This window comes from Ailuropoda melanoleuca, chromosome 15, assembly GCF_002007445.2.
Source record: "Ailuropoda melanoleuca isolate Jingjing chromosome 15, ASM200744v2, whole genome shotgun sequence".
Lineage (NCBI taxonomy): Eukaryota > Metazoa > Chordata > Mammalia > Carnivora > Ursidae > Ailuropoda > Ailuropoda melanoleuca.
The window spans coordinates 13,152,851-13,173,025 of record NC_048232.1 but is presented as its reverse complement, the minus strand read 5'-3'; the positions used below and the strand labels follow the sequence as shown (position 1 = coordinate 13,173,025).

At 43.1% G+C, this 20,175-nt stretch overlaps 1 protein-coding gene across 2 annotated transcripts in view; it reads left to right on the top strand.

The window, feature by feature from the left end:
- Positions 1–20,175, top strand: part of FAM107B (family with sequence similarity 107 member B) — a 236,558-nt gene that overhangs the window by 213,362 nt on the left and 3,021 nt on the right. For both annotated transcript variants that reach the window (XM_034643412.1, XM_002929735.4), the window contains one exon: positions 13,076–13,259. In XM_034643412.1, the coding sequence (XP_034499303.1) occupies positions 13,076–13,259 (184 nt within the window). The remainder of the gene's footprint in view (positions 1–13,075; positions 13,260–20,175) is intronic.

The following is a 20,175-nucleotide window of genomic DNA, read 5'->3' as shown; positions in this document are numbered from 1 at the left end:
CTACACTCTCGTATGCTGCCCAAGGGCTTCAAAGTCACCTTGGCTATAGGGTGACTCTTTTCTTGTACCAGCCCCATGTTTTCCAGAATTTACACATACTGGTTTTCTTTGTGCAATTCAGAAAAGTGGCTTTCTTTTTTCCCTTTCAGTAAACACATGTGATAAGTGCTTCTTTTTAAAAACAACAGTTGCTCTGAACACAAACTGTGCCTGCTACCACTGGGTGACACTGTTAGACCACAGAACAGTCTTCTCTGGGAAAAGCAAGGGTACTTGAACTTCAGATCTCATCAAGCTGCTCTATGTAGGAGAGAGAGAAGCTCAGAGTCACTTAATGGTCATGTATCAAATGTTATTTGATAAGTGTAATTTATCTAAAGCAATTTTAAGGCCAGTGACTTTAAGGCAATCAATTATTAAAGAAATCTGTTAATTGGACAACATTTCAGTTGCTTAGAGGTTTGCAGGTTAATGGGCTGCATATTAATGAAATACTAATTACTTTATGGGAATTTTAATATAAGCCAACATACTAATATTTATTTCTCACCAGATAACAATTTGAGTTATCTTTCTGTGGCAGAACAGTCATTGCTTACACACAGCATTTAAGGTTACGGACTTTTAGTGAGTGTTTTTTGGGTCATCTTGTTTAAGAGGGAGCATAATCTGCTGGGTTAGAGTAATGGACATTTGGTTCCTTGTACTGATCTGTAATAAGAGAAGAGACTTGCCTCTAACTGATTCTGGGCTCCTTCAAAATCAAATGAGGGTAGAGAATGTTTTCAAAGCAAGGGTTGACCACCTCTCCCGCCCCTCCCCTGTTTGCCCCGCTTTGTAAATCTGAGCTCTGTACTTCACCTGACCTGCATATCACCTGGCCAATTTTGGTTGAACAATATGTGGAAAGCACACCCCGATGTTTCTGGGGATGAGAAATAAGTAAGAGTCAGGCTTTTCCTTTGTGAGCTTAACGTGATGGATAAGAAAACTTCAAATACAGGGTTTGGGTTTTTTTAAGATTTATTTATTTATTTGAGGAAGGGAGAGAGAGCGTGTGCATGCATGAGCATGAGTGGGAGGGGCAGAGAGAGAGGGAGAATTCCAAGCAGACACTCTGCTGAGCACCGAGCCTGACATGGGGCTCTGTCTCATGACACTGAAATCCTGACCTGAGCCGAAACCAAGAGTTGGACGCTCAACTGACTGAGTCACCTAGGCGCTCCCAAATATAGTTTTAATAGAAGTAGACTTCAGTAGCCTAAGAAGAACATTAACAACGTTCTGTTGGGTTAGCGGGGAGGGATCCCTCATAAGGAGTCAGGAAAAGCGTCGTGAAGGGAGCTCCTTTATTTGGACACTCTAATCCTTCAGTGTTGCCCCCATCATTCAGTACATTTTTATTGGCGTGGCCGTGGTGTGACACAAGCGTAGTGCTGGACATGCAGTAGGGAGTGAACCTATATCTGTTGCTGACCTGATGGTCTGCAGCAAAGGCACAAGGAGTTGGTGGCCCCAGCTTTCTACTGGTTCTTTTGCATTATGTAGTCACTGTGTGGCTTCCTTTCCTTCTTATGGCTTATGTTTGAGGCATTGTGCTAGGGCTGTGGGATGGTTTAAGTCAGAGTTCTCTTCCCTGCTGAAGCGATGAACATGTGTTCTTGAAGGGAGATATGGATATAGAGGAAAAATTAATTCATGATAAGAGTCAAATTCGTGGGAAAAGGGGGACAGTGAGTAGAATTGTCTGTGTTAGTCCAGACAAGAGGAAGATGGCTCTTGAGAAGTGGCTGTGGGAGGATTCGTGGTGATGTCTGCTTTGAATTGGATGTTTGCGAGGTGCCTGGACTTTTCACTGGCTTTGATGACGGAATTCCACATGGGAGGAAATCAGGAACAGAGGTGGAGATAGGAATGTGTATGGGTTTTGTGTGGACTGGTTTGCCTGAGTAGATGGTTTATGCTCGAGAGTGGGAGCCAGAAGTTTGCAAAGGTGTTTGAGGGCCAGATTGTAGAGAACCTTAAGAACTAGGCAGAAAGTTAAAATTTTATCCTGGTGTGGCAGTGATATTTGGCCTGGCAGTTCTTGATCTGATTAAATAGTCAGTGCATCGGATTTGGCTGGGGTGCAGCTCGATCAGAGAGAAGAGTGACTGGGAGGGGTGGAACCCGGTGAAGATCCAGCTGCTCGATCCTGAGACTAGGGAATGAAAGCGTGGACTAGGATTATAGCAGTGGCAGTGGGTGATGGTCTCAAGGACATTTTTTATGAGAAAGAAACTTACTGTTCGATTATGCATCAAGGCTGAGGGCTAGGACATTGCAGAGACATCATCAGTTTGAAAGCTGCCTGGCTGATGGCAAAATAAGGAAGTTAAGGGAAGGCGATGGGATTGTTGTTTCTGACAGTTGGAAGAATGGGGTATGAGGTATGCTCTCTGTTGCCATTGAAAAACAGTAATTTCAACTTAAATTTGCCTGGGATGATTTCCACTAGAGGGTAAGAGGTCTGCTCTCTCCTGTTTAGTGTTCTATCCTTATCTGGCCCACAGGGGGCACTCAGTGAACGAACCAGTGAGGCTGAGCTCAACTTCAAACATGTCGCTTCAGATGAGAAATATCCAGTTGGCGCTTGGAGTTTTTGACCTGGAGCTTGGGAAGAAAGGAACAATCGTTACATACACCTTAGAAATGGCTCACATAGCTGAAAGGCCAAGGGCATGTGGGCTCACCAAAGGCAAGAGGATAGGGCTAGGGACCTGTTCCTGGAGAACAGTGGGAGAGAGTGGAGGGAAGAGGATGCCTGGGCAGACAGGTAAGGGAGAACCAGGAGAGCGTTGTCCAGGGGGCTGGCTCTCACATCGAGGAGGAGATGGACAATGGCTTTGATTCCAGGGAGAGGTTGAGGAGCAAGAGCCCTGAGGAGAACCCCTGTATGTGGACTGCAAGGCAGATAGGGACCTACTGCGTAGGCCGTAGATGATCGCTGCACAGAATTGGTTTTCTGGCTGCCTCACAGATCACCGTCTGTGTGGACAGACCTGAGGGCCAGAGCACAGGGCCTCTTACTTGAAAGAACATCGGACTGAACCCCTGGCGCACTCAGCCCCGGGTATAGCAGCTGATAGGGAGGCCCACTTCTCAGGTTGAAACATTTCTGGATTAGAACTCGAGCCCAGCCATTTTCTTGTACTTGGTGGGTCGAGAAACCATTCTGTGCTTTTGTGCTTCGGGTAGGACTAAGTAGCTGGGACATGCTGAGCGCAGAAGCATAGCACTCTCTGACATGCTCTGTGGTATGGGCTGTCGTCATGTGGCTGTGCTGCATGTCACTACCCTTGGCAATGACGCCAGTCACTAGGTTGTCCCTCTCCTTTCAGATGTGTACTGCTCTGGGCCAGGGCTGAGGAGCATTCCCCTCCCCCCAGTCATTCACTACTCACAGAAGTGGGGTAGTACTGCAGGCCACCAGGGAATTCTAGAATCTGCCCTGGAGGTACAGGGAGGGAATGTGCAGAATTCAGGTCTTATCTGAAGGGCCATGGGAGGTTAAGCAAATTGTGAATGTCAGTAAGGTTGTCTTGATGTTTGAAGAGTTTAACTCTTTATATCTGGCCAAACTAGGAAATGTTATGTTTTTGTAAATCCCTTATTTTTGTATAATTGCTCTGTGCTCAGAATAGTTATTTGTAACAGATTACTGGGAAATCGGGGAGAAATGGCCACCCAATTCTGCAGATGAGAAGACTGAAAAGCATAGCGATTGGGAAATTATCTGGATTTTCAAGGCCTTGGCAGGCTCAGGCTGTAAGCTCCACTCTGTGCTTTGTCATCTGTCAGGGATTTTCATGGTCCGCTCCATCCTCTCCCCTCTCCCACGTCCCTCTCTGTTACCTAAGTCCAAACTGGAAAGATGAGCGGAGCAGAGACCACGATTGGGTTTATCCATTAAACTTTGTCTAAACTAGTATACTTGCACTGCATGGCCATCCGTTTTCACTTTGAGAGAACATTAGTTTATGGAGAGGTAGATTAATGAATTAATTTGTTGGAACTATTTAACTGTCTAATTTATTGAACGGCTGCTGCAGGGGCAGGTGTGGTGTAAGGTGGATGTTTTCTGTAAGTTTTCTTTCATGCTTACAACCACTCAGCAAATGTAGGTATGTGAGCTCTGATTCACAGTTGAGGAAATTAAGACCCAGATTAAGTAATTGATACAAAATCATCTAACTGGTGAGTGACATAACCAGGATTCTAATCCAGGATAGGTGGTCTTCAGACCTGGTCTTCTTTTCCATTATACTCTATTACTTCTCATGGACTGAACAAGGTTTAAAATGGATAAAATAACAAAATTCTAATAACATAGCAGCAACCAAATGATCTCTAGATAGTAATTTTAATAGCTATTTATTATGAACTGTATTTAACCCAGTATACTGTACATACAGAGAAGGGCATAAGCCACAAAGCTTGAAACTGGTGAATTTTCAGAGTGAACAAACCTGTGTAACCAGGACCTATATCAGGAAACAATATTATCAGCACCCCAAAAGTCCCCTTTATCCCCTTCCACTCCCAGCCCACTCCCAAGATGCTCTTTATCCTGACGTCTAACACAAAGATCGGTTTCGCCTGTTTTTGAACATCGTATATGTGGAATCATCCAGTATGGACTCTCTTGTGTCTGGCTTCCTTTACTCAATACTGTATTTGTCAGATTCAGCCTTGTGGTTGCCGTCTGTTCATTCCCACTGCTGTGTAGTAGTCCACGGTGTCCGTGTGCCACAGTGCATTTACCCACCCTACGGATAATGGACGTTTGGATCACTTCCAACGTGGAGCTGTTAAGAATAGCACTGCTGTGAACATGCTTATAAAAACCTTTATGTGTTTTCAAGAAAATGTGTCTTTCGTGCCTTCTCTCCTCACTTCAACGTGATCTTCTGCAAGATGTTTTTTGGTTTGGTGTTATAAAGCTATGATGTTAGAAAGCTTGTAAAATCTTTTCAAGAGATAGAGAAATTCTGTTAAAGTGAAACGCAATTCTTCCCCCCATTATCCCAGTCCAGAAGAATGGAGTGCTCAAAGAGCATCCCTTTGAAATCAGACCTAAGTTCAAATCCTAGTCCCGGTCTTTAGTAGCTGTGTGACCCAGGGCAGCAATAACAGTGTTACTGTTACTTAGTGTTATTTATTGCCGGTGACAGTGCTAATAACAGATGACATCTACTGAAGGTTTATGATTTCTAGTCACTGCTTTGGTATATATTTCACATTTACTCTTCCTAACAACCCTAGGAGAAAATCTGCCATTTTTTTTTTTAAACTAGTAAGGTGACTTGCCCAAAGACAGACTTACGGTAAATGAGAAATCTGGAATTTAGACCCAGTCCATGTGATCTGGAATCCATGTACTTGAAGCTGTCTGAGCCTCCTTTGTAGGCCACAGGGAATAATAACCCCCACCGCCTAGGGCCTCATCGAGGATTAAGTGATGGGGAGAAGCTTAGGTATACCTTCTAGGGCAGACACATAGGGGCTCCAGAACAGATTTCTTTTGTGGCATATCTCTATGCTTTCAGTGTGTACCTCTGCTAACGGTGCTGAGGGCCAGGGTGAGGCTCAGTCCCTGCTCTTCTCCTGGTTGTTAGGAAAATGGACACCTAGTTATTTGTGGAGCTGTCGCCACCTTCTGGTTGGTCTCGCCTCAGCCAGACCAGCTTAACTTTGATAACGGCCTGTCTTCCTGCTGATTCTTGCCCCCTTTCCCATGTTCTAAATATAAAATATGTGCCTTTTTTATAAGAATACATTTTTAGGGAATGAAAAAAACCGATGAGAAAATGAGTTTGGTATTTTCCCAAGGGCGTCACCGTTTGGCATTTGTACAGCACCATTTTTGCAGCCAATTTATTGAGAGTTTGATGTGGCGGCAGGAGTGGAGCGGGCAGCACTGAGAAGCCATGTTTCTGTGCTTGTGCAGATGGCTTTGCTTGGCTGTCATTTCCAAGCCTTAGTTTAGGTTTGTGGCCACAAAGGTCCCCTGGGCTCTCGTCTAACGCCTTTGGGTACCAAATGGCGTCACTGTCCCTGATGAATTTGAAGGTTCGCCTCAGGGCCAGGCCAGTCAGGGGTTTGTCAGTGAAACCCTTGGCTGTTGGGGAACAATTCTTGCCTTAACTCATTCTCCGCCCTCTCAGCTTTCTCCACACAGCCCACTGCCTTTCTGTTAACAGTGGGTGCTGAGGGCAGGCTTTCTATCTTCAGCTGACCCAGGTCTGGAGTTGGCCTGCCTGCAATCTCAAGTGATTGGGCTCTTTTAGAGTATTGTCAGAGGGTTGCTAGAATCTCTTGGAGCCAGCTTGGGAAACAACCGCTCCTAAAGAATTCATTGAAATTACTTTTAATTTGCTAGAAGTGTTTGTAGCGATTCAGAAGTTTAATTGTTTCGCTGTGATTGGTTATAGTACACCTGTAACCTGTAGGACACCTGTATACATTGCCATGTTTCAGGTATTGTTTAAAAGGCTTCAATTTTTAGTGCTTCTAGGTAGAATTTGATTTTAAATATTTAGGTAAACATAAAACTTAGCATAATCTCTAAATTTGATTTTTAAATCTCATAGGCTTAGGTTTTAAATTTTATCTTTCTGGTGTAGAAACATGCAGATGAAATACTGGTGCCCAAAATAGTATGATGAAGAAACTGCAATATGATGCAAGAAATATTTGTTTTATTAGTCTTATTTTGAGATTTTTCTGTGGGAATGGTCATTTACCTCTGGAAAGCAATCAACATGGGATGCCTGGAATAGGCATGGAGTGGGCCCAGAATCAACCTTCGATAGGGAAAACAATGAAAAGCAAGGACTCAAAATCCATCTATAATATTGGGATTTCTTGTCCTCTGGGATAGTAGAGTTTAATAATGTCTTCTATTGATTTGCAGACATTAAAGGCAGAATTCTCATCAGGTGGTGTTTTTCAGCGCATGCTGTTTGGGCTTGTGGTCTCAAAGGTCCTCCAGGCTCTTGTCTAATGACTTTAGGTACCAGATGGCATCATGGTCTCCTCCTGGCCCAAGATTGAGTTTTTAGGTTTGCCTCAAACATCTGTCTAACGTGTATTTAGTATTAGTATCTGTCTAAGACGCAATTCTGTGTTAATATTCAACTTCTTCTTATATTTCAGCGAGTCCCCTTTATCTCAGAGCAGCATAAAAGGTCCTCGCTGTCTGGCCTGTTTCTTGCTATACCCTATACTCTGACTAAGCCATTCAGAATTCCTTGTAGCACCTTAAAGGTATTATAGACCTTTTTACACTTTTCAGAAGGTTCTTAATATTTGTAGTGGGAATGGGTCTTAGAACCATTGAATGTTATCATTGAGAAGGGCTGTGGGTCATTCAGTTGTACTCCTATGTTTTTGAAGAAATCAAGGCCTAGAGAGGTGAAGTTTTGTATGTCAGGTTTCTCAGACCTCTAAATAAACTCTGTAATGGTGTTGGTCACATAGTTTCTCTAATAATAGCTTCGATTTATTGAATTCCCATAGACATGCCAGAGATTATATGGAGTACTGAAATCTACATTTCAACCAGTTCTTACGGCGCTCAATCTAACACAGGGGAGAATGGAGGGTCAGGGAAGTTAAGCTTTATCCAAGACATCAAGCCAGTTTTATTTCTCCTTTATCGACTTGAAACTTAAAAAAAAATTACATATCAGTTTATTTAATCAGGGTAGTGAATATGACAAAAATGTCATAATGCTTATTTCTGGAAGAACGTTTTATGTAGTAATAATACCCACATACAAAGTACTTTTCCTTCCAGACAGTTCTGTTTCATCTTTTCTGATGTCAGGCTTCTGGATTACCTGATGCTCAGGGAAGAAACTCAGACCTCCCAACTCCACTTTCAGCTCCGTTCATGCACCTTGTTGTTAGAACTTCAAACAGCTCAGGGACTCCCTCTAATGGCAGTTAACCCAGGACTCTTTCTTAATTTGAGTACTGTTTATTGACCCAGTCCAGGGAGTCTGAAGAATGTGAATGTAGAACAGATACAGTCTGCAGNTCATCTTTTCTGATGTCAGGCTTCTGGCTTACCTGATCCTCAGGGAAGAAACTCAGACCTCCCAACTCCACTTTCAGCTCCGTTCATGCACCTTGTTGTTAGAACTTCAAACAGCTCAGGGACTCCCTCTAATGGCAGTTAACCCAGGACTCTTTCTTAATTTGAGTACTGTTTATTGACCCAGTCCAGGGAGTCTGAAGAATGTGAATGTAGAACAGATACAGTCTGCAGTGAAGAGATGATGATTTATATACATATTGCTGGACTACAAGGTGGGCATCGGTGGAGTACTAGGAAAAAGGAACAGAGAAAATTCTTTTGTTGTTGAGAAGTCAGAGAGTTTAATGGCAACTAGGGAATTAGGAAAGGTGGTGTGGAAGATTTGACACTGATCTGGATCTGAAAGGATGAGTGAGATGTGGCTTTGTGGCAATTCAGAGATAGGGTGGGAAGAGGATCAGCATCTCTGCTGGAGGGAATGGTGCTGGCGAAGACATGGTGGCGAGGAAGGCAGGAAATTGTGAAAATTTGGGGAAGCAGTCAGTGTTCATTTCAGTGTAATTGGAAGAGGGTAGGATCTGGGAAATGGAAGAGTTCCCTTAGGATCAGGATGGCATTTTCCAGCCTTGGTAGCGATGAGGAAGATGGCTGGCAGAGGGAAGAAAGTTGAATAAGAAGGTCATTTAGATTCTGTGTGTTGGTCATGGCTCCAGGGTGGAAGGTCACTGAAAAGTGGTCAGAATCCAGATCCCAGATCCTTCAGCAGCCACTACCATGAGTACTGGAGAGTCGCAGAGGTTGCTCCCTGCCACTTCACCCCCTTCTTCCTAAGTGACCTTTTCCCAGACTCCAGCATGGTCCCCTTCGTGAGGGGCTACAAGGGTTCCTTTAGTCTGGTCCACAGGCAGGCCTCAGAGCGACACTTGACTCAGGCTGAGGGCCTTCGTGTCCCCTGTCCCAGCCTCAGTTGTTGTGAAGAAGGGCAAACCAGTGAGAAAGCATTGGAGGGAAGTGTTTGCACATTCATCTGTGGCAGGGCTCCTCCAGCCCCCACCCAGCTGCTCGGTGTCTGCTTCAGTCCAGCAGGAGACACGCTACCACCTTACCACGCTGGTCCTCTGGGAGAAGACATACTTCCCAGATACTAAATCTAAAGAGAAATCAGGAAAAAATTCCAAGCTAGAACTTGTTAATTCTGCACACTGAAAGCTCTACCTGAGTCTTGGCACCAAGGCCCAGGATGTGCCTGTCCCCCGGTGCTGACATTCAGGAAAGACTGGGGTGAGCAGCCTGTGTTGCCTTTGCTTGTGAGAATAGTGGGAATGGAGGGACCGAGGACGGGGGGTGACAGGGAGGGGAGTGGTTGATGTGAGAGACCACAGAAGTCAAATCAGTGAGACAAAGGAAAGAGTCACCCAGGGTTTGGGCACTGACTGCCTTTGCCTTCTTGCTGTCACCACTTCAGTGTTGGTCCCGCAAGTACCTCAAACTCTGCATGTCCCAAGCAGAACTCCTGCATGTCCAAGCATCTCCTGTCCAGCCAGCTCCCTTCACAGCCTCCCTGCCCAGCAGTGCTGACCTTCTCGTTGCTCAGGCCGGGAACCTTGGAGTCACCTTTGATTCTCCTGTGCCTTTCACATCTCACACCCAGTCCTTCAGGAAATCCCAGAGGCTTTCCAGTTAAAAATCTATCCTGACCCCTCTGTCCTCCCACCTGCACTGTAGCCATCCTGGTCTAAACCATCTGTCGCCCTCATCACAGCAATAGCTCCCTGCCCAATTCTTTCCCTGCCTACTGCTACTATTCTAAATTGAGTAACTAGAGTTATCTTTTAAAAATAGGAGTCAGATCTTGTCACTTCTCTGCTTCAAACCCTGAATGGCTTTTCCACTGTCTCCAGAGTGAAGGCCAAGGGTCCTTGCAATGGCCCTCATGCTCCCACAATATCTGGCCTTTCCAACCCCATCATCTCCCTTAGCTGTTACCTCTCTGTCCTCACTGACACTCGCCTCCAGCCACACTGGCTTCTTTGCTACTCCTCATACCCATCAGACACACTCCTGCCTTGTGGCCTCTGCACGAGCTCCTCCCTCCATCTGGAGCACTTTTCCTCCTCCGTGTCCACAGGGCTCACCCTCCCCAACGTAATATTGATTTAGAAGTCTGTAATCTGTTTTGATTTGGTGTCATGGAGATTATCCATGGTTTGGAGCAGAGAAACAGATCCTTTTATGGAATCGTGTAGGCCTTCTTGTCTACTGATTAACGAGAATGAAACTGCTGTTGGCTTTTAAAGACAACTGGGACGGCGCAGAGGGGTGTGTGGTGCATTTCACATTTCAACCAAGGAGCACATTTTTGTGTGGGGCAGCGCATGAAGGTCAGGCTGGCTGTGATGGGTTCACTGACTCACCATGTGCAAGGTTTGTAATTCTCCATTCAGTGACGGTTGCAGGCATTCTTATTTAAAAGATCAACGCAAATTGTGTTCAAGGAATTTTTGGTGTTATTTGCATACATGTCTCAAAGTTCAGTAATTTTGAACCTCAATTATGCTGTTAAATCTAAAATATATAAATGAATATCATGTACAATTTTTCTATTTTATCTGGTATATTTATTCTTTGGGTTTTTAGCCTCTTTATTTTCACATTAATCTTCAAAAGTTTTTGCTATGAAGATAGCAGATTTGACAGAACACAGGTTTTGAGACCGGAGGACATTCATTTTAGTTTGAGCTTTACCTTACTGGTGATTATTAGTATGGAGAAGTTATCTAATGTTTGTTTCTCCATTTTATTGTCTGCAAAGCAAAAATTCTAGTTCTTCTGCTCCTCGGGTTGTTGCTAGGATCAGATGTGGTCGCGTGTCAGCTCCGGGTAGTTACTGGCTGCCGCTTGCCCGTTGGATGCCGAAGAGCACACCAGTGTTCTGGGATCAGTCAGGATTCGGGAAACATCTCTAACAGCTTTGAAAGCAAAACTGCTTGTAGCTGACTGCCACTGGACCTGTTTTTTGTTTCTATTCTAAAATTTTTGGTTGAAAACACATCTTTATTCTTTCCACTGTCCACCCGCATCTGCATGCCCAGAGTCCATGGAGAGGCACTGCGTGTTCTCTCTTCCCTTCATCCCGCTCCCCCCGTGTCAGTGTGCACACGTTTACTTAGGTGTTTGCTCAGTGCGTTGATGTCATGGGCAGAAATAAAGATGGAACTTGTCTTCTCTTGAGGAGCTTATTCCTCGAGGACCTCTCCACTTTTTCAGTTTAGACCAGATTTGATTGAGCACAGTATTTATTCAGCTTCCGCCATGTGCCAGGCACTTTGCTGGACTTGGGGATTTGAAACTGTAAAAGAAGTGGGCCTAGCTCTTGGGGAGAATCGATGGAAACCTATGGTTACTCTGTGTCAGGATACATTTCGTGACAGAAGTACATGTACGTCACTGCTGGGCCGTGAGGGCACGGAGGTGATTATTATCTTGATGTCCTTGGGGAGGTGAGGGAAGGTGGCAGTGCTGGGTGTGAGCCCACTCCCACTCCCAACCTTGCCCTGTTCTGTGATCTCAGTTCCATTTAGGGGCATAAAACTGACCAGAGAATTAGTAAGCGTGTTCTCTGGACTTTGAGGGGAAAGCCCAGTGTCAAATATGCGGCCGTCGTCGGGCTCTGCATCTCATTTTTGCTTTGGGAAACAAAGTCATCATACAGGGACAGGGAAGCATAAAATGGCATGTTAATTATCTTGAAATATTGGCCGGATTTGTTCTGGGGGCAAGGGAGCAGGATTGAGGTCATGAGCAAGAGAAGAGCCTAGGCACTTGGGTGCCGGCCAGATGGACCTGCGGCCAGTTTCCAGCACAATGCTCAGTCGGCCTGCTTCTCCCCGCTCTTGCCCTCACTGAGTGTGTGCTTCTGTCTCATTGAATATCACATATATTCACGGAGTGCCCACTGTGTGCTGCACACTGCCCCCTGATATTTACAGGGGTGTGAGCCCTGCTGTCCAGGCGAGTCTCTTACTGGAGAGGAACATACACTTGAATCATAGGATCAACAACTAGAATTGAACATGGGGGAAGGGCCGCTAGGGATTGTCCTGTTTGTTTCACTTTACTGATCTGGAGTCTGGGCCCAGAAAGGCTGTGTGACTCTGCTCAGGCATTACATCAGGTTTTTCTTCTGCTCTACTCCGGTGACTGCCTGTCCTCCCTGCTAAAATCCTGTGCAGATAGGCTCTTGTGACAAGGCCTCCCCCCACCCTCCTCCGTCTTTCTTCCTTCCCTGGAACTCCCTTCCTTCCTGGCACTGTTCTAGGGCAGCTGGCGAGGGGGTCAGACAAAAGTCTTGTCCTCAGGAGCATCTGCTTTAGAGAGCCAGAAGCAAATAAGCAACATTTGCAGTCTAGACAAAGCAGGGCAGAGCTGGCCGTGGGATTGCAGGTGTAAGCACGGTGGTGAGAGGTCAGACCTCTCTGAGGAGGTGGCGTTTGAAGAGGGGCCTGAGGAGATGTGAACAGGTGCTCATGTGAGGGGGGGAGACCCCGCCAGCGGCAGCATAAGAAACAGTGCTCTGTGCTCCAGAAGCCTCTCGATGTTGATGGAGGTCCGAGGTCTGGACGTTGCCAGTGCGTATTCATTTGGGGAGGCTGAAGGAAGCAGTGAAGGACCTCGGTCTGGTGCCCAAGGTGCTCGTTATGGGCTTAAGTTGGTCTTTAGACATTTTAGTGGGAAGCATCCCGTGTGACCTAAAACTCAAGATGTGAGGAGTAGTGACCAGAATCAGGGACCCCTCTGCTTAGTCACAGGCCACCCAGAACAAAAAGGCCATTCTTCTCCCTCTTGGAATCTCCCCATCGCTTTCACAAAGCTTCAGATACCTTTCAGCAAAGTAGTAAAGTGGGCCCAGGAGGATCCCCTGTTGTGGCACGCCGTACCGTGCGAGACGTCTCAGCGGAAAAGTCTGTAGATGATCTCACCTTTCTATTTCAGACGGCCCATCTGAGGATACTGACCTTAAGGAAGCGTATCTCATCCCAAGAAACATCATGGCTGAGCCAGACTACATAGAAGATGACAATCCTGAACTAATTAGGCCTCAGAAACTAGTCAATCCTGTCAAAACGTCCCGCAACCATCAGGATCTTCACAGAGAACTTCTCATGAATCAAAAAAGGTAACAGCGGTTTCTTGAGCAAAGTTTTCCTTTGGGGACTTTGACTTAAGAGATTTTTTCTTTTCTTGGTTGTATTTAAGGCTGCCTTATTCCTTCTATAATGAGTCAGGGCATCCCTCCATGAAGTCAGGTCATCTGCAGCCACAGCCGCCACTTCCACTCTTACTCCGTGGGCTACAGAGCTCTGACCACTTGCGAAGGGACAATATTTATATTGTAGAATTTGGATGGAAAGGCATCGATTAAGGATGAAAAGAGAGTATCCTAAGTTGGAAAGAAATACATTATTTCTTAGGATTTGTAAAAGTTCTGAATTTGCCCCTTTCATTTGGGGAAGTGTGGGAATCTGAGGTAAATACTGCCTGTTTTGGCATTTGTGGGCAACAGGGAGAATTCTCTAGAACTACCTCAACTTAATAATAGACAAGAGCCCTCTTTTTTTTTTCTTCAAGTAACATTTAAAATTATTACTATGATCATTTTTATTTTTTTTTGGAGGGGAGAAAATATTTACCTTTTTTATCTTCTTTGTAGGCCATTTGTTAGCTCCATGTGTACCATAAACATGTCTGGATGTTGGGTTGATGTAATTTGCTTTTGAAGTGATTTTGGGCAGGGCCAGTTGACTAGGAGAGCTGAGGATACAAAGTTATTTTTATTTATTAAGACAAAGTTACTTATGTTATTTAAGACCTATTAAGCTTCCCTGGGAGCTATTGCCAGTTCTTCAGAATGAAACTGTTGATCTGAATTGTGGGACCACAGGTCGGTCATCCCCCCACTCTTTGCCAAGCCCATGTTAGTTCTCATTGAACTGAAGAGTATATAGACCAAGTTAAGCAGTAGGGCCATGTTTTAGAGGGAAGGCCTAATTTAAATATAAAAACAAAAACATTGAAAGAGGTGATGAGGGGGCAGTCCTCCCTCCCTATTGCACCCTGCCAGAACTCACAACTCCTGTTGAGGAATTCAGTGTGAATCCATCCTTCCTCCAGGCCGGCAATGTGCCTTATTCCCTTTTTATTACCGGCATGCACTAGTATGCTGTTGCATTCATGCTGATTAAATTGAATGCAAGTTTGATCCCTTCTGAATAAGTGCTTAGCTTCCAACTGTCTTTGTCACATAAAAGAAAAAATATATATAGATTTGTATCATCGTGCCCAAAGCAAAACAGGAACATGTACGTTCCTAAATAGGGCCACAGAATTTGGAGGTAGTCTTGCCTGGGAAATGATGCCTGCATTTTGGTAGGAAGATCAAACGTTTGATGTAGGGGCCTGGGTGGCTCAGTGGCTTAAGCGTCTACCTTCAGCTCAGGTCATGATCCTGGGGTCCTGGGATCCAGTGCCGCCATATCGGGCTCCTTGCTTACTGGGGAGTCTGCTTCTCCCTCTGCCCCTCCCCCTGCTTGTGCTCTCTCTCCCTCTCTTTTTCTCTCTCTCTCTGGCAAATAAATAAAATCTTTAAAAAAAAAAAAGTTTGACGTACTGCAAAAGAGTAGTAGTCGCCACTAACTGGTTTTCTAATTATCTTTTCCTTCTTGGACCTCTGTTCCCTCATCTGTAAAAAGGGAGTAGGGGACATCTCTGAGGGACATTCTAGGTCAAACTGGGTTTTGTTTGTTTGTTTGTTTTTCTGTTATATCTGTGAAAAGGCTCCAAGTCAGAATAGAGGCGAAGGTAAAACCAACATCGCAGAACAACTCTTCTCTGAATTACAGTCTACAAATTATTCCACAAAAATATATTTAGCACCCTGGGTCATAGCTCTCTAAAACATATAGGTTTGTGTAATTGAATCTGCTGCCAGATTTTCTAGAATAGGCACTTTCTGTGAAAATGGACCTCCCTTCTGTCCGATTTTCTCTGGCCCATGATTTCTTTTCCTTGTTTATTATACAGCTGACTCTTTAGCCAGGCCCAGCTCAAGTGATTTGGGAGAATGCTGTGTTCCCTCGAGTACTGTAGTGTAGAGAGGATGTCCTTTGAGGTTAGAGGGAAATCATCTAAATCGTGGTTTGCCATTTAACTTGACCTACCTTTATGACCTTGGGTAGAGTCCCCCTTCCTGAGATATGTGTATTCATCTATAAAGTGGGAGATAAAAATATCCTTCTTTTAAAACTTAGTAATAACATGTGAATACCTACTAAAATGACTGGTGTATAATAAATGCTCAGTTAGTCCCATCCATGTTCCACTTCCCATGGAGCATCATCAGGAAATCTCCATTGCTTTTCCTCCTTTTTCCCTGAAGGGCTTTGGCCTGGCTTTTGAAGTATATCAAGAGGAGAAAAAAAGAAAAGGCAAGAAGAAGGCAGGTTTCAAAATCGAATATCTCATCCTACGTTTTCAGGTTTTTCAAGATAAGATCTTAGTTTGGTGGGGTCCTCTCATTAGGAATACAACTGGTTTGTGGAGTGAAACCCCCTCAAGCAGTTTTTTTTTTTCTTTTATTCATCTTCCATCATATATACTTGCTTGAGACTGTGGGGTTTTTATTTCTAAATTTTCGTGCTAAATGACAGGAAGTTTCACATGGATAATATGTATGTTTGCTTAAAGGATAATTGTACTTGATTACTGGTTTGTATCGTAACAAAAGTCTGCTTGCTTCTCTACAATTCGTAAAGGGCCTTCCCGTATTTTATCTTATCCAGTGATCTTTCCAGTAACCCAGTGTGTTATCTTGGGGTCACCCTTATTTGACCTGTAAATAAGAGAAAACTCAGAATAAACATAAAATTAAAGGTAGTTCACTCAGATAAATCAAGTAGAGTAATAATATCAGTCAGAAACAAAGCAGAGAGGAGATGGGTGGACAGCAGTAGATCTGCAAGAGGCGAGTGTTCTGTGGAGCCCTGTACCTTTGCTCTACAGAGGCACAAACTTGGCTCAAAGCCCTGGAGCAGTTGGTTCCCAGCTTTTCAGGTTACATTTTATTTTTACTATTTTATTTTTATTTTTTTTATTATGTTCAATTAGCCAACATATAATACGTCATTAGTTTTTGATGTCGTGTTCAGCGATTCATTAGTTGCATATAACACCCAGGGCTCTCACCACAAGTGCCCTCATAAATGCCCATCACCTGGTTACCCTGTTGCCCCCCCCCCCCCCTTTGGTTCCTGGATTCCAGAGTCTGTCATGGTTTGTGTTCCTCTCTGATTTCTTCCCATTCAGTTTTCCCACCCTTCCCCTGTGGTCCTCCATGCTATTTTAGGGATCATAAGATAAAAACAGTGTCACTGCTTAGGAGAACAAATACTCATAGGTATTTTAACTCTGAAACCTACACACTTTTCAAGGATATAATTCTGCTCCTCTACTTAGCATCTTTTGGACCTAGCTAAGTTTCAGATTAAAAGTCTTCACATTTTTTTTAATTAAATTTTTTTTGTATTTATTTATTTTTACTGGGTATTTTATTTTTTATTTTTATTTATTTATTTTTTATTTATTTATTTTTTAAAGATTTTATTTATTTATTTGACAGAGATAGAGACAGCCAGCGAGAGAGGGAACACAAGCAGGGGGAGTGGGAGAGGAAGAAGCAGGCTCACAGCAGAGGAGCCTGATGTGGGGCTCGATCCCACAACGCCAGGATCACGCCCTGAGCCGAAGGGAGACGCCCAACCGCTGTGCCACCCAGGCGCCCCTATTTTTATTTTTTAAATTTTTTTTATTATATTATGTTAGTCACCATACAGTACATCCCCAGTTTCCGATGTAAAGTTCGATAATTCATTAGTTGCATATAACATGCAGTGCTCATCACATCATGTGCCCTCCTTAAGTCCAGTTTTTTTATGAAGTCAATATTTTCTTTTAGGGATCATGCTTTTGATACATTTTACAAATATTTCCTAATGCAAAGTCACCAGTATTTTCTTTTATGTTTTTTTCTGTATATTTTATATTTATAACTCTTATGTATAGGTCTATATTCCGTTTCNAAAGTCTTCACATTTTGAGCTGGTTACAGTCCACCATTAGGTCTGATTATGAGGACCCTTGGTCAGGTTCTCCAGTTCTGTAGGTGTTTCCAGTGGCATTATTTCAGGAGGCATTGTTTTTTGTAGTTGAAAGATGAGCGTTCAAGAGGTCTTAAAAATATAGAGATATTTCAGCTCAGAGAGATTCTGTTTTCTCTACTTCCAGCCACAAATAGAGAATACCCCATCACCTAAACACATCCCTAAAATTGGTTCTTTGGCTTGTACCTTCCAGTTAGTGGTTTCCATTTCCCTGTGTTTTTAGTTGATCTTCACTGTGTATGCTTTGCTAGACATAGAGTTCTTCAATAAATACTTGTTGCTGTATCATATGGGAAAAAATACGGGAAGCCGAGTTAGAAGTATTTGCATTTAGAATCCATGCAGGTAGAAATGGTTCAAGCCAAAAATGTAGATAAGACAGAAGATTCCAAGATTAAAGATAAAGGGCTTGAAATCCAGCCCTCTTGAAACCCTACCCCCCCTCACTCTAAATAAAAAACTGGGCCAAGAGATGTTCGGCTGGGTGCGTAGGGGAGCTGTTCTGTTAGGGTTTGAGCCAGCCCTTGCCTCGGGCTCCATGTGCTCCCAGGTGAGGAGGGAATTTCACCTTTATGGGCTTTATTTATGCATCTGGGGTGGAGGTGGAGTGAAGGTAGAGCCTTCCGGTCTGCCCCTGGTCATATTCGGTGGTCTATGTGAAATGTAAAACGTAACTTTAAAAGTTGTCTGTACGTTTTGTTACGTAACTTTAAAAGTTCTGTACGTTTAGGATGTCAAGGACAGAAAAAGTCAAAAAAAAAAAAAGTTCCGTACGTTTAATACAAATGTTGCAGCCTTTTTTGGAGGGCAGTTTGGCAATACCCAAAAAATATAAAATGTGTAGAAGCGTAGCCAGCAGTTCTGCTTCTATGAATCTAGCCAACAGAAATACTTATACATAAGAGTGTAAGTGTACACGTACAAGGAAGTTCATTTCCGCATTGCTTTTAATAGGGAACGATTGGAAACAACCTGAATATCTGTCAGAGGGGGGAAAATTACGGCACTTCTGTAGTGTGAGGTCTTGGGCAGATGTTGGGAAGAATGAGGACGAGCTCTGCAGCTGTAGAAAGTATGGAAGAGCACAGACTCCTAGTTATATCTGAGTGTGGGAATGGAAAGCGTCATGGGGCCAGGGCCTCTACCTTGTACGATTCTGTCCACGTAGAATTCGATGTAAGTGGTGCTCGCAAGGTTTGTTGAACAGGAGGAGTTTGGGTATGCTTTTACTTTTTATTTTACATATATGTGTATGTTACCTAACCCATTATTGTGTAAAGAGCACATATTAACTTTTAAAATTTATTTTAGAGAAGCAGGGGAGGGGCAGAGGAAGGGGAAAGAGAAACTTAAGCAGACACCAAGCTGTGCAGGGATCCTGATGTGGGGCTTGATCCCACGACCCTGAGATCACGATCTGAGCCAAAACCAAGAGTCAGATGCTTGACCAACTGTGCCACCGAGACACCCCTAGAGCACGTATTAATTTTAAAAATTAATTTAAAAATAAATTTAAAAAATAAATTTAGAAAACAAAAAAAAATTTAAAAATGTGACGTGGCTTTCTGTCACATCACAGCCACAGGAAGCAGACTCAGAAATAACTGTTGGTGTTAAGTGGCTCAAAGCCACCAAGCTGAGCACCTGTCAGTCACAAAGGAATTGAAAGTACTTGTTAATTATATATGCCACAATTGATTAAAGCGAATCAACTGTTAACCACTCACAGAATGACACTGTAGTCTTTATGAGATTTAGAGAGGCTCATTTCTGTCTTTGGGCACTCTCTCTGTAATCTGATCCAGTTTTTGACTCAGAATCATATGGGCAGTGCTTGACTTTTTCCATTCAGCACAGAAAGTGAACTGCTCTGATAAAATATTAACTAAATTTGTATGACTTTTTGACTGCTGTAAGTGCAGAACATTTATCAGATAAGCACCATTTTCCTGAGCCTTCTGTGACTAAATATTTTATCTTACTGCCACCATTGTGTAAAATCTTTGACTAGAAAATGAATACTGGATATTAGTTAAACCCATTCATAGGCTGCAACAGAATGTCAGCTTAGTGTTCATACATCAAAGTTTGTTCAACAGCCTTTGCATAATCCAGAAGAATTTAATAACCGTTGAGGTTAATTTTGTCAGTGAAATAAAGGGAAAGGAAAATGTTTGAAATTTAAATTATGCAGATAGCTAAATTCTTAATCCTAAAATTTAAATCCCTTAATTCTGTCTGTGGTATCATACTGAGGCATTTTAATAAGTATGAAACTGAGCAGGTCTTTACTCAAATTATTTACAAACAAATTTTCCTACATTTGTTGTGAGCAAAGTACCATAAGCAGTTTTTATTGCATGTAATATTTAATTTCCAGAATCGTCTGTCCATACTTCTGTCGACATCATAAGATCTTAGGAACTGCAAAACAAACTGTAACTAAATTATAAAAGTTAAACATGTCTTTTGCTTCTTCTTTTTTTGGCTCAATTTTAATATTTTTCTTCTTTTTTATCAGAAGTTTTGCTAATGAAAATTGGGAAAGTGGAGACATATATGTTACTTTGACTATCCTTTATCTGTAGTGATGGAATATACTGATCTTTAGTCTGTAAACAACAACTTTGAAATGTTTGTGATTTTAAAAAAATGTAGATAGGAGAGATGCCAGAATGTTTAAAAATTATAGTTAAATGAAGAAGTGTGAAATTGAGGATTCAATCACAGATGTGATAGTGTGAGCTTGAAAGAACATTGAGATGAGTGTGTTGTTGAGTTTCTTACAACCAGAGCACACACTTTGGAAATTGTTGTTAGATTTAACAGTTACTCAGATGCCTCCTAGATGCTGAGACACATTAGTTGATTGACATA